Below are 17052 nucleotides of genomic sequence, written 5' to 3' on the forward strand. Positions count from 1 at the left end.
GGACCTGACTCCATGTTTCAGAAGGTTTGATTTATTATTTTATGATATATATTACATTAAAACTATACTAAAAGAATAGAAGAAAGGATTTCATCAGAAGGTTAGCTAAGAATAGAAAAAGAAGAAATGATAACAAAGGTTTGTGGCTCGGACAGAGTCTGAGCCAGCTGACTGTGATTGGCCATTAATTAGAAACAACCACATGAGACCAATCCCTGTTGCACCTGTTGCATTCCACCACAGCAGATAACCATTGTTTACATTTTGTTCCTGAGGCCTCTCAGCTTCTCAGGAGGAAAAATCCTAAGGAGAGGATTTTCCATGAAAGATGTCTGCGACACCCTGAGGGCACCAATCCTGCCCTCGATCCCTGGTTGTCACGATGCCCCAGCAGCTCTGGCTGCATCCCCATCCCTCACCAGGCCAGCAGGAAGGGCTGGGGCTCTCAGCTTTGTGGATTTGCTCTCCAGCACACGTTCCCTTCTGGAGCAGCACTTGGCTGGGCTCAGCATTGCCCGTGGGAGCCTCTGCCTCATCTGCTCTCCCTCCATCTTCCCCTGGCTTTAATTAGCTGATGTTTCCACTTCCCTGTTCTGTGGAGCAGGGAACATGTGTGCTAACAAATCCTTTTGCTAAAAATACCAATTAAAAAAAAAAAAAAAAACAAAACCAAAAAATCATTGGAGCATGGAAATGTGAATGAATCCAGCAGCTGTGTCAGCCCTGGAAATTTCCTGCAGGGTGTTTGTGGATTTGCAGTGAGCAGCACCTTGTCAAGCAGGTACAAGTCCATGCTCTGTGTGGGGGATGGCCAAAGCATTGTTAGTCAGCAGGAAAAGCTCCAATTTTAACAACAGAGCCCAAAGTCAGGGCAAGAAGGAGGCTCTGCTGCTCCTGGGGGTCAGTGTCACCCTGCACAGGGTGGGGACATCTGGGCCCCTCTTTGGAGGTGGCACCAGGGGCTCAGGGCAGGAGATGCTGCTGGAGAAATGCCCCAGCAGAGGTTCTGAGAGGGTGTCAGTGTGAGGACAAGCCTGATGAGCATCTTGGGGGGCTTCAGCTTTCACCAGCAGAGGTTCTGAGAAGGTGAAGATGAGCCTGGTGGGCATCTTGTTGGGCTTCAGAGGTTCTGAGAAGGTGTGAGTGTGAGGATGAGCCTGGTGGGCATCTGGGGGGGCTTCACCTTTCACCAGAGCTGCAGGAGCCGCCTGTGGAAGGAGTCCCCAGCACGGGGCAGGAGCTTGCAGAGGGTTTTTTGGTGCCCACAGGGCACGGTGCCAACTGGGGCAAAAGCAGCTGCGGGTCGGGACAGGCACAGGAGCCGGGGAGCTGCGCAGACCTGGGCACTTAAATCAATCCGTGCCGAACTTTCCCTCCCCAAAACACCTTCTGCCTGCCTTTACAACCTCCTTCCTTCGCAAGCAGCAAACTTTCGGCCTCTGGGAAGCTGCGGCGCAATGCAAGCAGCGACCTGTTGGCAGAGCTGAGCTGCGGCACCGCGGAGAGCAGAACCGGCAATTACCGAGGGCAAGGCCGGGCTCGGGGCTCCGCTGTCAGCCAGCAGCTATGCTGCAGAACAGGATGTCGGATTAAGGATCTCCTATCGGCCGAGCCGTGCCCGGGACAGCAGGGGACAGCAGCGAAGGGAAGGAGCTGGGTGGCACCGGCAGAGCCGGCCCAGCTCACACCCAGCGCTCCGGGTTTGGGGGCTCGGGCGCGCTGGAGCAGCAGGAAAAGCGCCTGGCAGGGCTGCAGGATGAGCTGCACCCGGGCTGGGCGCAGGTGAGGGGCCAGGGATCGCCTGGCAGGACGGACCTGCCCAGCACTCCGCCTTATCTGCGGCGGAGCGCGGTTAATGTGTAACCCGGCCGTGTTTGGTTAGCCCAGAAAAGTAAAGAAGTCCTGGGATAGGCACGGCCGGGACGAGGAATTTGCCAGCACGGAACGACGGACGGCCCGGTAAAACTGCAAAATGGATTAATTATCATTTCTGCTCCTGCTTGTGCTTTGCTTTCTGTGCTTTTCCTGCTGGATGGGCTGGGGGGCTCTGGGTACTTTGCTTTGCAAGGGCGAAATGTGGTGGGGGATTCACCAGCAAAGCTGGACCAGGTGGGATGAAGGTGGGAGGAAAGCTGGGGAAAGCTGTGCTGGGGACAGCAAACAGCTCAGGCAGCTGCTGGGGTGCTTCATTTACCTGTTGAGATAGGAGGAAATTCAGATCTGCCCTTGACCCCTTTGCCCCTGGGCTGGGATCCATTCCCTGGGCTGGGATCCATCCCCTGGGCTGCTCAGAGCTGGAATTGAGCTGGGATCCATCCCCTGGGCTGCCCAGAGCTGAAAATGAGCTGGGATCCATTCCCTGGGCTGGGATCCATCCCCTGGGCTGGGATCCATCCCCTGGGCTGCCCAGAGCTGGAATTGAGCTGGGATCCATCCCCTGGGCTGGGATCCATCCCCTGGGATACCCAGAACTGGGATCCATCCCCCTGTGCTGCCCAGAGTTGGGACAGTGCCTGCAAAGCAGGGTTTGCTTTGGGTTGTGTTTGGGGCTGCCAGCACAAAGCCTTTCCCAGGCAGGAGGGGTGTGGTTGTTATACCCCAGACAGCAAAACCGAGGTGTTCTAAGCCGGGATGAAGAGCGTGGAGTGGTGCTGGCTGAAAGAAAGTAGCCTCTTCTCTAAAGCAATTAGCATTAATTGCTACCCGGCACCTCTTTGATGGCTTTTAAAGGACAGTTATGGCAACGGCCACACGAGCTGAGGGACCTGGCCTTTGGATTTTGATAAAAAATAGCTTCTTCTAAATATGTTTTTAGTTGGGGAAGAGAGCTACACCACTGAAACCCAGCTATAAAGCAGTTTTTTGAGTCCTGTGTCTTCTAAATCAAACGCTCAGTCACGTTTTTAGTTTGTGGCTGTTACTGTTGTGGCAAAGAAGGAACTAAAATCCTTCTGAATCATTAAAACTGGGTGTTTCAACACTGATTTTTTCCCCTTTCCCGAGCTGGATGAGTGTGCTGGAGCTGTAATCACATCAGAGGGAGGAAAAGGAACTTCTTGTTTCGGTGCAGATCCTCTGCAGTGCCCGGAGAGCTCGGGCTGGACTTTGCCTCCCATGAGCTGGGGCTCCGTGGGTGCCAAAGCCTTGGCAGCTGCTTGAGGTCCCTGAAATGCTGGTTTTGAATGAGAGAAAATGATTTCTTTAGTGGTGAGGGGGATCCTCGCGGAGAAAATGCCTTCCTGCTGGCCCCAAGCAGCTGCAGGCTCGAGCTCCAGCAAGGCTTTCACTTCCCCAGGAGGGTTTTGCTGTCTGAAATTTGGGAGGGAGGCAGCCAGGAGCAGCACAACAACCATGGCCAAGCCTCCTGCTACTGATGAGGAGATGTAAATCTAGACTAGTTTTGATATAAATCTAAATTTCACCTTGTGGATGCTCCAGTGCACAGCAAAACCCTGCAGAGGCCTGAAGCCCCCCAAGCTCAGCTCTGCTTCCTCACAGCTCAAACCCCTGGCTGTGAAGAGATCTGAATTCAAAGAATCCAGGGAATTGCTGTTCCAAAGCCACCGCTTACCTCAACGTCACTTAAGCAGTAAATAATGCAAAGCTGAGCCTGAAATATTAAATTCCTCCTGCGTGGAAGGATTAGACCTGTCAGGGCGTGGGTGTCGAAATCTGATTTTTGCGGCGTATTCCAATTACAAAGGAATTCTTTCAGGGTCTAACACTCTGAACAAGCAGCCAGTTCTGCTCACTTTATCTCTGGATCTAATTCCCTGATCCTGCTAGAAGGAAGAAAAAAAAAAGCAGCAGTGTGTTCCTGCCTGCAGGTTACAGCACAAAGGGCTCCTGTGTCTGCCGAGCAGCAAATCCTCTCGCGTGGGTCCGTGTGTCGTGCAGGGGCTGTTGGTGTTTGTTTTGCTGCTCCTTTTCGCCCCCACAGCCCAGTTCCCTCCCCAAGAACAGGGTGGTGCAGGTTGAGGAGACTCATTGGTAATGCCAGGAAATTTTGGAAGCTCAGTGTTTTGCACCCATCAGTAATGGCACCGTCGGTGGTGCCATTGGTGGCGTCAGGAAATTTTGGAAGCTTTGCATCCCTCTGTAATGGCACCTTCTGTGGGTGCTCAGCAGAGCTGAGGGCAGGGATAACTGTGCCCTCGGTGCCCTGGGAAACCCAAATCCAGGCTGTTTGTCACCCTGCTGCTGCCACCCTGGGGTCCCACTGGTGATGGGAGGTCACTGCTGTGAGCAGAGGGGACATTGGGGTGCTGCTTGAACCCCCCCCCCAGCCTGCCCTGTTCCCCAGCCCCGTGCCCAAACACACCCAGGCGTGCCCCAAAGGCCCAGGGCCACCTCCCTGGGGCCACCTCCCTGGGGACACCTCCCCAGGGCCCCCGAGGAAGGGTGGCAGAGGCAGCTCCTGGCCAGGAGGAAGCTCCTGACAGAGCAAGGATGTGAGTAAGCAGCAGCATTTTTGGGCCAGCGCGTTCACAAGTTCAAGCTGCAGGGCTGGCACAGGGTGTGGCAGAGGAAAGAGATCCCGTGGGGCTGTGCTGGGATTTCTGAGCCGGGCTTGCAGCTTTTCTCGTGCCTTATCCACCCCTGTGAGGTGAGCAGAGAGCCGCCAACACGAGCTGGCTGTGCAGAGATTTCCCCATTCCCAGTTATTTTGAGGAAAACTTCAAGGATGATTTTTAAAAGCCCAGCTGTGCCTTCTCCTGGATACAGCAGCTGAAGATGGAGCACAATTCTCCATCCAGCAGCTGAAGATGGAGCACAATTCTCCATCCAGCAGCTGAAGGTGGAGCACAATTCTCCATCCAGCAGCTGAAGGTGGAGCACAATTCTCCATCCAGCAGATGAAGGTGGAGCACAATTCCTCCATCCAGCAGCTGAAGATGGAGCACATTTCTCCATCCAGCAGCTGAAGGTGGAGCACAATTCCTCCATCCAGCAGAGCCTGCCTGTCTCCCTCTCAGCATGCTTGAGTCACCCCTGGGGGAACCTCACAACTTAATTTTTCTCCTTTTTCCTGCTCCAGCCAGGACATTCCTGCCGTGCCAGCCTCCAGGGCAGCCCAGGCTATGCCTAGAAAGGAGCTGGGGATGGCTGGCTGCAACTCTGGCAGCTGTGACAGCATGGTCAGCACGGCCTCCAACCACTCCCAGCGGGTGAGTAACCCCGGGGTGCCCAGCCCAGCTCAACCCTCTGGGCTGGAGAAGGATTTTGGGCAGATCTCAGCCCAAATCTGCTCTCTGTCAGTGCTTTGGGGGCAGCTGGAGGCCCTGAGCAGCAGCAGGACCAGGTGGATTGCTGAATTCCTGCCCCAGAGCACTCCCAGTCTTTCCATCCTGTGTAGGGAGCCCTCGGTGCTGCCCCAGGGGCTGCTCTGGGGCAGGAATTCCCTGGAGAGGGGAGACCTGGACAGGAGATCCTGTCCCTGGAGAAGAGAGCCCTGGAGAAGGGATTCTGTCCCTGGAGAGGGGATCTGTGCAGAGGAAAGCCCTGGAGAGGGGATCCTGTCCCTGGAGAGGGGAGACCTGCAGAGGGGATCCTGTCCCTGGAGTGGGATTCCTGTCCTTGGAGAGGGGATCCCTGGAGCAGGGATCCTTGGAGAGGGAATCCTGTCCCTGGAGAGGGGAAGTCTGGAGAGGGAATCCTGTCCCTGGAGAGGGAATCCTGTCCCTGGAGAGGGGAGACCTGCAAAGGGGATCCTGTCCCTGGTGTGGGAATCCTGTCATTGGAGAGGGGATCCTTGGAGAGGAGATCCTGTTTCTGGAGAGGGGAGACCTAGAAAGGAGATCCTCTCCCTGGAAAGGGGAATCCTCTCTCTGGAGCTAGGATCTGTGGAGATGGGATCCTGTCCCTGGAGAGGCTCCTGTGCTGCCAGGGGTGCAGGGATCACAGCAGCTGTGTAACTGGGTCACGCTGGCTCCGAGCGGTGACAACACCTGCAGCAGACAGCGAGCTGAGCTCCTCCTGCCTGGCACCAGATGAATTCCCAGTTAAGGCAGGGATGAGTTGGGACCATGGGTGTAGATGTGTAATTTTTCACTATCTGTGCATTAAAGGTTGTTTGTCTCCCAACACTGATCCCAAGATTGATGGGCTAATTACATCCTGCCTGGCTTGGAGCATAATTGATATGTGTGAGAGCAGCTCAGTGCTGGCAGCTTTTCCATTTGATGTATTGCAAACCAGAACCAAACCCTCTGAGTTTAATGGGGATGGAAGAACTGGTTGTGATACTGCCTGGTAAAAGATTTGGATAAGGTGTCTCTGCAAAACAACTCCACCTGGGATAATAATTCCTGCCCTGTGCTTGTTGATCTGATGCACATTCCATCCTGTCCCAAGCCTCATTTTGTTCATGACAGGTTGCAGGAATCACCTTGTTATCTGATACAGCAATAACAGCTCCTGGTGCTCAAAATACAAATAAAACTAAACAATTCTGGCTCAGGAATGAATGGGAGAACAAGGAGAGTTCATCACCTGCACAGAACCCTTCAGTGTTTGTGGTGTTTTCTAAGGTTCAGCATTGCTGAGCACTACAGGTGTCCGTACCTGCAGATTTGTTACCCATCTGCTCACATTTCAATTTAAAAAACTGAAAGTTAGGGACCAAGTTCCCAAGTTCAGAATAATTCACCTTCTGACCTACAGAGGAGGGTAATATAAAAAAGATTTTCAGTGTATTTTTTTTTTTCCTGGAGCTGTAAATACTCATAATTGAACAGCCACTGGCCAAGCAGCTGTCACAGGCTCTCTAAACTACCTGGACATTAAATATAAAAATATATAAAATATTAAAATAATATATAATATATTAAAATATATACAGTATTAATATATATAAAAAGTTATAGATATAAAGTTATATATGTGTGTAGTATAACATAAGCCTCTCATATATATAGTATAAAGTAAACCTCTTTCTTATATATATTTATATACACATATATATACATACATATATAAATATATATATTCATATATATTAATATATATTTATATATACTACATATATATTTATATATTTTATATGTATATATATTATATATATGTAGTATAAAATGAATATATTTTTATATATATAATAAATAGATATATATTTATATTTACTATATATACTGCATATATTTTTATATGTACGTAAATATGTAGTATAAAGTAAACCTCTCTTTATTATATATATCTTTATATATTTATATACACATATATCATAAATATATACATATATATTATAAATATATACATATATAATATATATTTTTATGTGTATATATAATAAATATATACATATATATTTGTATTTCTATATACTATAAATGCACACTACATATATATTTATATACATTTTTACATATATATTTATATACATTTTTATATATATGTAGTATAAAGTAAACATTCTTTCTTATATATATTTATATATTTATACACACATATATATTATAAATATATGCATGTATATTTATATATTTTATATGTATATATAATAAATATATACTTATATGTTTATATTTCTATATACTATATATACACACTATATATATGTAGTATAAAGTAAACATCTTTTTCTTACCTGCTCTGCTTTTTATTTTTTTTTTTTTCCAGAGTGACAACAGCTATGACTATTTATCTGTGGAAGAGAAGGAGTGTTTGATGTTCCTGGAGGAAACCATTGGCTCTCTGGATGCAGAGGGGGACAGTGGGGTGTCCACGGATGACACCGACTACGGGGAGCCCTCCAAGCCCAGGAGAGGCCCTGTGCCCCAGGGTGAGCTGGAAACCCTTCTGCAGATAAGATTTTAGTATAAAATATAAAAATCTATTTATTTCATACAGGCCTTATTCTCATGTACAGATTTGTACAACACACGTCCTGTGTAGACATGAATATTTCACAGAATTTTTTGATACCACAACTCAATGGCTTTGAAATTCTACAATATATAAATACCTTGCAGTGATCTTGCTTAGTGTCAGTAATCACAGTAATTAACGAGGCTCTGTCAGGCCCAAAGGATCCAATTTCCCCAGCAGTGATGGATCAGAGTATGGGGGTACCAGTTCTGGGTTTCTCTGGGTGTGGATTGAAGGCACTTGACATAATATTTCATGTTTGGACTCAGATATTCATTATTTTTTATCAGTAAACAGTCTCACTACTGTGAGTGGGGCAGCTTTTCATTAGAAGGCACAAAATGGCCAACAGTCTCTTGGTACAAGGTCTTTTAAGACTAAACTATCCAATTAAGAACTGACACCTGGATTATTTTCCTTTTTAACCCAGTAACTGATCCCAAAGAACTCACAATGCAGATTTTTCCACCCAATTACAACATGCCACCCAAACCCATGAAGAAGAAGCATAAAGAAGAAACCCAGGATGACACCCTGTGCCCTCCATCTTGCTTCCATCCACAACATACTAAAAATCCCAAAACCTCAATTTCCCACCTAAACGATACACCTACACTACTCTGTATAATCTATTTCACACTTTTGTGGATTCCGGTATATCTTAAAGTCTTTAGGAAAAATTCTCACCAAGTGATTCACCTACACTACTCTTCATAATCAATTTCACACTTTTGTAGATTCTAGTTTAATTTGAAGTTTAGGAAACTTTCTCCATGGTTGAGGGTCAAAGTCAGTGCTCCCCTGCGGTCAGGACACCCCAGAACAGACAGAGAAATATTCCCTGTGTGCTCTGGGTTTCCACATCAGAGGAGCTGGGGGATTCCTGGGCGCTTCTGCTGGCCCAGAAAGGGTGAGGGATGTTCTGTGTCCAGAGCATGACTCCAACTCCTTCTCTTCCCAGATCTGGGGAACAAGACTCCCCCTGCAAGCAGAGCCCAGCAGCATGGGGCTGAACAGAGGAGTGGTAAAATCATCCCTGCCCCTTCCAGCTCAGCCCCAGCAGCTGCTCCAGGCCCAAGGAACATCCCTGCAGCAAATGGAGCTTCTGGCAGACAAGGAGGTGTCCCCACGGTGCCAGCAGGAAAACCAGCCCAGGAGGTGCTCAAGGAGGGCAGGCTGGACCTAGGAAGCCACACCAAGTCCTTGATTATCCAACCTCCAGACCCCTTCCAGGATGAGCTGGAGTGGTCACGCAGCCAGCGCTCAGATGCCAAGGGGGAGGCACCCAAGGAGACCAAGACTTGGACTTCATGGGGCCACCTGGAGAAATCCACACTGGAGGAGGCCCCTCAGGACCCCGATGCCAAACGTGGGCCTCCGACCGCCCCCAAACCGCGGAAATTGCCACCAAACATCATCCTGAAAACCAGCAGGAGCAGCCCCGTGCCGGAGCATAACCAGAAGGTAAAAACAGCACCTCCACCCTCAGCCACCTGCCAGGCCAGCCCTGCCAGCGACAGCACTGCTGAGAAGGGCAATCCAGGCCACCTCGACCCCAAGGAGAAGGAGAAAGCCCGAAGGGAGGCCCTGGAGAAGCTGGGACTGTCCCAGGACAGGCGGGAGCCCAGCGCCCACCTCCATCCCCACCCCAGGGAGGCACCACAGCCTGGCACAGGGATCCGCCAGATCCCCTTCAAATCCAACACGCTGGAGCGCTCTGGGGTGGGGCTGGGCAGCTCCATGGGCGGCCCCAAGGAGCAGAACGGGCGCGGCAGCAGCAGCTCCCTGGGCAAGATGTCCTTCATCGAGCGCCTGGCGCCCAGCTTCCTCCGCAGCAAGCCCCGGCCCGCCTCCCTCGGGGCTGGGAAGGACTTTGGGGGCCCCAAGGAGCAGGAGGAGAAGGACAAGAGCAGCAAGAGGAGATCCCACCCTCTGCCCAGCTTCCCCAGGCCGCCGCGCTCCGCTGTCAGCGTGAAGATCTCGCCCAAAGGCGCGGCCGACGAGAACCGGCGCGAGGCGCTCAAGAAGTTGGGGCTGCTCAAGGAGTAGCTGGTGGGGCTGGTGGAAAAGGGGGTTTTCACCCCAAATCCAGTGGCCTGCACAGCATCTGCTGCCAGAGGTGCTGGGAGCTTCATAAAGGAAGGCGGCGTGTACAGAATATTTTGTATATAGCAGGTGTACATGGGATATTTATACAAAGCAGCTCTCAGCGTGGATGGGGTGTGTTCTCCTGCAAGGGCTTTAGTGCTTTTGGGGATCCATCAAAAAAAGGAAGCTGTGGAATTTGGGGTTTGGCTTGTTTTCAGAAGGGTTGCCTGTGGATAAAAGCGTCTCTGGGAAGAACTGCTGGACTTTGCTGCTCTTTTCGGACTTTTTTAGGTTTTTTTTATTAATTTTATCACAGCCTCTGAGAGCTAAGCACTCACCTGCCATGTGAAAGTGCCTTGCAAAACCATCACTGCCTGCTGGGTGGGCTGGAGGGCTGCCCAGACTGCAAAGTGCCTTGCAAAACCATCCCTGCCTCCCTGGCACACTCTGCTCTCCCACCCAGCCCTGACCACCTGCATCCAGCCCCTGGAAGAGGCTTGAACTGCAGGAAAACACCGCTGAGGAGGCCAGAAGCTGTGCTGGTGTCAGATCCAGAAGTGCTGCCCAAAATGGGGCAGATGCAAGGCTGGGGCAGATGCAAGGCTGGGACAGCTCCAGGTCATCCCTTCTGAGCTGTCCTGGCCCCTCTGATGCTGCCAACACCTTGCTGCTCACCCTGGGGAACAGAGGTGGCTGATGTCCCTAAATAAACCTGTGTGTGACCACAAAGTGCCATGTGGTACAGATTTATGTCACAGTCAGGTAAATAATAAATGCGCCCTAAATATTTAAGAACAAAAAGCAAAAGGGGTTTGAAACAAAGAGTTCTGAGAGAAAGGATGAGCCAGGTTGGGTCTGCACCACCTAGAAAATGGAATTATTTGATCAGCAAAGCTGATCAGTTAAAGCTGTGTTTTCATCCCTGTGCTCCTCCCCTCTGACCATTCTTTTTTCTGCTCTGACTGCTCAGCACTTGCATGGTGCAAGTCCCAAGGGAAATCTCACCTTGTTCATCTAATGAGAAAGGAGGAGAGCATTAAGGACTCTCTCATAACATTTTTGCCCTGAAACAGAACCTAAACATTTCTTAAAACCAGATTGTTTTGGAAACAAAAGGCTTGTCTCCTAATCCTTGGCTTTAGTCAGAGCCATTGTGTGCTGGTGTCATGAGGGCTGAGTTTTGTTCAGATTTCCAAGGAGAAACCTCACTCCCAAAGATCCCTTATCACTCTCTGACGTGGTGATGCTCACAAACAGGAGCTGGGATGAAATGGGAACAAATTAAAACAACAGCCAGGGAGCAGCAGGGTCATTCCTCTGGGCATGAACTCCACAATTCTGTGCCTTTCCTGGAGCTGCCAGATGCTCTGGGCTGAATCGCTCACCACAGGCAAGCCCCATTCCACCAGCTGTTTAATCCTGCCAGGGGACTATGGAATTTTACCTGCTGGATGTGTTTGTGGCCCTTAGAAACGGAGCTGTTTGTGCCCCAGGGCCAGGCCTGATGCAAGAGCAGCCCACGACTGTGCCTGGTGCCACCCAGAGCCCAGCCCTGCTGCTGGCGCAGGGATCCTGCTCCTGCCCTTACTCGTACTCCTGCTTCTGCTCCTACTCTTAATTCTACTCCTATTCCTGTTCCTGGCACAGGGATCCTGCTCCTGCTCCTGCTTCTTCTCCTGCTCTTAATCCTACTCCTGCTCCTGTTCCTGGCACAGGCATCCTGCTCCTGCTCTTAGCCCTACTCCTGCTCTTACTCCTGCTCCTGCTCTTAATCCTACTCCTGCTCCTGGCACAGGGATCCTGCTCCTGGTCCTGTTCCTTCTCCTGCCCCTGCTCCCTCTGCTCCTGTTCCTGCTCCTGGTACAGGGATCCTGCTCCTGTTCCTGTTCCTTCTTCTTCTCCTGCTCCTTCTGCTCCTTCTCTTGTCCCTGCTTCTGCCCCTGATCCTACTCCTGCCCCTTGTCTTGCTCTTTCCTCTGCTCCTGTTCCTGCCCCTGCTCCTGGCAGAGGGATCCTTCTCCTTCTCCTTCTCCTTCTCCTTCTCCTTCTCCTTCTCCTTCTCCTTCTCCTTCTCCTTCTCCTTCTCCTTCTCCTTCTCCTTCTCCTTCTCCTTCTCCTTCTCCTTCTCCTTCTCCTTCTCCTTCTCCTTCTCCTTCTCCTTCCAGAGGGATCCTGATCCTGCTCCTGCCCCTGCTCCTGTTCTGCTCCTGCTTCTACTCCTTCTCCTTCTCCTGCACTCCTACTCCTGCCCTACTCCTGCTGCTACTCCTACTCATGCTCCTGTAGGGATCGAGGCCACCTCAGCTCCACCTGGAGCACCTGCAGGTGCCTTCCTGCTGCTCCCTGTGGCCACTGCTGCTGCTGGGGAGCTTTCTCCTGCTGCTGCAGGGGTTGGCACCAGGCTGGCCAGCCCCACAATAACTGAATTCATGGCTCACCTACAAACCCTACTCCTTTCCCTGCTCCTTTCCCTGCCTCAGTGCCTCACATCCCTTGGACTCTTTCTGAGGGTGACCACCCTGTGCACACCTTTGGGGTGATGCAGCTCTTGAGGAGAATGTCCTGCCCTTCTCTCCATGCAGAGCAGCCCCAGGGATGTTTGCAGAGGGATTCAAAGCCTGGCTCTGGATTGTGCCAGCCCCAGAATGTGACAGTGTTCACAGGGGTCCCAGGATGAGGGAAGAGATGAGGATCTGACTACATGTTTCAGAAGGCTGATTTATTATTTTATAATATATTTTACATTAAAACTACACTGAAAGAATAAAAGAAAGGATTTCATCAGAAGGCTGGCTAAGAATACAATAGGAAGGAATGATAACAAAAGCTTGTGTCTGGGACAGAGAGTCCGAGCCAGCTGACTGTGATTGGCCATTAATTAGAAACAACCACATGAGACCAATCCCAGATGCACCTGTTGCATTCCACAGCAGCAGATAACCATTGTTTACATTTTGTCCCTGAGGCCTCTCAGCTTCTCAGGAGGAAAAATCCTAAGGAGAGGATTTTTCATAAAAGATGTCTGCGACACCAGAAGAATTAAATTCATTGCTCAGCTACAAACCAGCATTTCCCTGCTCCTTTCCCTGCCTCAGTGCCTTGGATTCTGAGGGTCAGCACCCTGTGCACACCTCTGGGGCGATGCAGGTCTTGAGGAGGATGCTCTGCAGCTCCAGGGACGTTTGGAGAGGGATTTAAAGCCTGGCTGTGGACTGTGCCAGCCTGAGCCTGTTTGGTATTCCCAGCCTGTCCTGGGAAGGTGCTGCTGCTGCTGCTGCTGCAAGGTCAGGGATGGCAAGGACTGACTCCGGCTTTGTGCTGCAAGCAGTTAATTAACATCAGTTAATTGTTCAGTGTGATTACCTCCACGGGTCAGCCTCTCTCTCTAAAGAAAGCCTGCATTAGTTTGGAAAGTAAATTGCCTGTAAGGAACAGAGGCTCTTCCTTGTCATCATCATAAAATGATGGAATGGTTTGGGTTGGAAGGGACCTTAAAGCTCCTCCACTTCCATCCCCTTTCACTATCGCAGCTTGTTCCAAGGCTGGGTGGGGGCAACACAAACAAAATCTACCCCAGATCCCGGCAGAGCCCAGCAGAACCCCTGGGGTCTTGTTTGGTACCCCTGAAATCAAAATCAGGCTTCACACTGTGGCAGGGGGTGGAATGAGATGAGCTTTAATGTCCCTTCCAACCCAAACCCTTCTGTGATTCTGGGAATCTAATTCTGGGCATATTTAACTTGATTTGTGCCTGGAAGGCAAAATCCCAGCAGGGCCCAGACACAAAACAGCCAGGAAGAGAGATCACAGCCTTGCAGAAGGAACAAGTCTCAGAAGGGTTGGTAAATGTACCCTCAGTGTCTTCAGGCTGATTATCCAGACTGAGTTTATGTGTTAACAATGTTAGAAACAACAAAGAAAACACCCAGCTTTGCATTTTGCAGAGAATATTCATCTAATTCCTACCCAGCTGTCCCACCCTGGCTCAGACCTGTCATTTCCATGTCTACATGAGCCTGTCAAGACCTCCTGTCCCAGTTAAAAACATCCTTGTGCACATCTCTCATTACAAAGATCAAACTCAGGAGCAGTGGCTGGTGGGACTCTGGCAGTGCCAGGGAGCAGCAGCTGCACACAGAAATAATTTGTGTTAATTACAGTTAATTACAGCCCCTCCAGGGCTGCATCGGGGCAGCCTTGGGGCTGACAGTGAGGTGCAGACCCTCACCCTGCCCTGCAGGGTGATCCCAAACCCAGCAGGATTTAACAGCAGGAACTCCAGGTCTCGCTCTGCTTTAAGATATTATCAGCTAAATTTGCATCACTGGCAAATAGAGGGAAGTAAACCCCAAACCAATAAAATCTGGTGGCTCTGACACAGCAGTGAGAGGCTGCAATGGCCCTGGTGGGTGTTGGTTCTGTGGGGCCAAGCACAGCTTGGGTGGGAGCTGCAGTGACAAGGTTGGGCCTTTTTTCATTTACAGCTCCATTAGGAACAAAGAACAGGGGCAAAAAGAGAAAAAAATTATAATAGAGAGAAGCATGGTGGGGTTGGAGAGGATCCTTGTCTTCTTGTGAAAGGGCAGCTCCTGGTTATTGACCAAACCGTGCTGGAATGGGGTTAAAAACCTCAAACACCTCCAGCATCTCCCACAGGGATGGAGAGAGCCCAGATCAGTCCTGGAGATCCCAGCTGCATCCTGGAGAGCCCAGATGGGTCCTGGGGTGATCCCAGCTCAATCCTGCAGTGATCCCAGCTGGACCCTGGAGAGCCCAGCTGGACCCTGGAGCCCAGGTTTGGTGCTCCCCACCTTGGTCCAGCAGCATCCATTATCATTTTTTTCTCTTTTTTTGCCTCTGTTCTTTGTTCCTAATGGACCTGTAAATGAAAAAAGGCCCAACCTCATCACTGCAACTCCCACTCAAGCCGTGCTTGGCCCCACAGGACAAACACCCTGCCAACCAACAGAACCAACACCCACCAGGGCCATCGCAGCCTCTCACTGCTGTGTCAGAGCCACCAGATTTTATTGGTTTGGGGTTTACTTCCCTCTATTTGCCAGTGATGCAAATTTAGCTGATAATATCTTAAAGAAGAGCCGGACCTGGAGTTCCTGCTGTTAAATCCTGCTGGGTTTGGCATCACTGCAGGTCTCCAGCTCCCCAAGGTCTCAGCTCTTTTCTTCCCAACGACCCTGGGTGTGGAAGTCCAGGAGGAGACAGACAGGGGCAGTGTTGTTCCTTGCAGAGGGGTTTGTGTGCACAAAACCAGCCCTGGCTGGCCCCAAGCAGGGGTTTAATCATTAACTGGGCACTGAGGAGCAGCCAGGGGTTGGTCTCATTAATTAATTTATTAATTACAGCTCTAAGCGCAAACAGGCTGGGCTGAGGTGGTGGCAGTGACCTCCACATCTGCACAGGGATGGAGCCTCTGCCTGTCCTGGTGCTGCTCCAGGGAGGAGATTCCCCCTCCAGCACCTTTGTCAGAGGAAGGAAGAGGAATTTCCTTTACAAGCACAGCCCAGAAGAATTTAACTCTCCTTTAATTACCTGAATTAATTTTAACGTTCAATTTAAACTTAAAATTAAGTTTAAAATTAAGATTTAAATTTTTTTAGTTAAGATGTCGTTTTTAAAAAATTAATTATTTTAAATTAAATAATTTTATATATAAATAAATAAAAATAAATATATAAATAAATATATATTTTATAAATATAAATAAATAAAAATAAAATTAATATATTATAATATAAGAAATATAATATAAATAAATATAATATAAATAAAAGAAATATATAACTATATATAGAAATAAATATATAAATTTTTATTAAGTAGATAAATTTTTAAATTAAATATAACTTATAGACTGTTAAATTTAATTGAATTTGACTCTCCTTTAGCAGTGGAAAGTGCAAGGCAGTGGTACTGCCCCAGGAGGGTCTCCTGGAATTCCATGATTTTATGATTCTCTGGAATAACACTGATTTTTCCCAGGGGGTTCCCACCAGCACTTTTATCCCATTTTATTGCTCCCACAAAGCCAATCCTGGTGCTTTGCTGCCCTCAGTTCTGCAGGAGCCCAGCCAAGAGTGGGGAATTTATGGCCCAGGTTTGGTACAAAACACAACAATTACTGCAATCCAAGATTAATCATATCACCATTAATGGCACAAAACTGTTCACTGGAAATTTATCCCCAGCCAGGGAGATTCCAAAGTGCTTCAGGGATTGTCTCACACAGAAAACAGAGGGGAAGATCAAGGTCCTGTAGCCCACAGGACTGAGAAAATCTCTAAATCTCCCTCTGAGCCCTTCCCACTCCTCACCCAGGTGTAGGAATGTGCTCCCTGCTGATGGAGCGACCAAATTAAATTTTTTTGTCTGCTTAGAAAGGTAAAAAGCCCTGTGGTGGTGTTCACAGGGGTCCCAGGATGAGGGAAAAGATGGGAATCTTGACTCCATGTTTCAGAAGGCTGATTTTATTATTTTATGATATATTAAAAGAAAATTATGTACTAAAACTATACTAAAAGAATAAAAGGAAGGATTTCATCAGAAGGCTTGAAAGGAATAGAATGGAATGATAATAAAATCTTGCGACTGACCAGAGAGTCTGAGACAGCTGGACCACGATTGGCCATTAATTAAAAACATTTTTAATTAAAAACAACCACATGAGACCAATCCTAGATGCACCTGTTGCATTCCACAGCAGCAGATAACCATGGTTTACATTTTGTTCCTGAGGCCTCTCAGCTTCTCAGGAGAAAATGATTTTTCATAAAAGATGTCTGTGACAAAGCCCAGAGGTTTTTCTCCTTAATTTGTTTCAAAGACACCTCAGAGAACCTTTGGGACTTCAACTCAAACCTGGGGCTGCCCACTGGACAGAGGCCAAGAGGTCCAGCCTGGGTAATCCACCAGAAAAAGGAGAGAATAAAGGAAATAATAACAAAGAAAATAATTCTGTGGGGCGTTTTAGCAGCAGCAAGAACCTCTTACCCCTAGCTCAGTTTTTCTCTATAAAAGCTTTGTTATTTTACATTTTATGAGACCTTTTTATCTTTCTAACACTACTTCAGAAGCCATCCT

The 17052-nt window shown here is 49.0% G+C and overlaps 1 protein-coding gene across 1 annotated transcript; it reads left to right on the top strand.

The window, feature by feature from the left end:
• Nucleotides 1-1776: 1776 nt before the first annotated feature.
• On the top strand, nt 1777-10683 carry C24H1orf116 (chromosome 24 C1orf116 homolog). The gene is made up of 4 exons (XM_058819513.1): nt 1777-1959; nt 5039-5168; nt 7618-7780; nt 8828-10683. Exons 2-4 carry the CDS (start codon nt 5082-5084, stop codon nt 9913-9915), a joined length of 1338 nt encoding a protein of 445 aa, XP_058675496.1. The 5' UTR covers nt 1777-1959; nt 5039-5081; the 3' UTR covers nt 9916-10683.
• Nucleotides 10684-17052: the final 6369 nt, after the last annotated feature.

The sequence above is a fragment of the Ammospiza caudacuta genome, chromosome 24 (genome assembly GCF_027887145.1).
Source record: "Ammospiza caudacuta isolate bAmmCau1 chromosome 24, bAmmCau1.pri, whole genome shotgun sequence".
Taxonomy (NCBI): domain Eukaryota; kingdom Metazoa; phylum Chordata; class Aves; order Passeriformes; family Passerellidae; genus Ammospiza; species Ammospiza caudacuta.

What these genes read in the sequence shown, in the direction of transcription:
- C24H1orf116 (XM_058819513.1), top strand. Translation starts at nt 5,082, where the DNA reads ATGCCTAGAAAGGAGCTGGGGATGGCTGGCTGCAACTCTGGCAGCTGT. An exon ending in CCTCCAACCACTCCCAGCGG is followed by an intron (nt 5,169 to 7,617) that starts GTGAGTAACCCC and finishes TTTTTTTTCCAG; the next exon opens with AGTGACAACAGCTATGACTA. An exon ending in GAGAGGCCCTGTGCCCCAGG is followed by an intron (nt 7,781 to 8,827) that starts GTGAGCTGGAAA and finishes TTCTCTTCCCAG; the next exon opens with ATCTGGGGAACAAGACTCCC.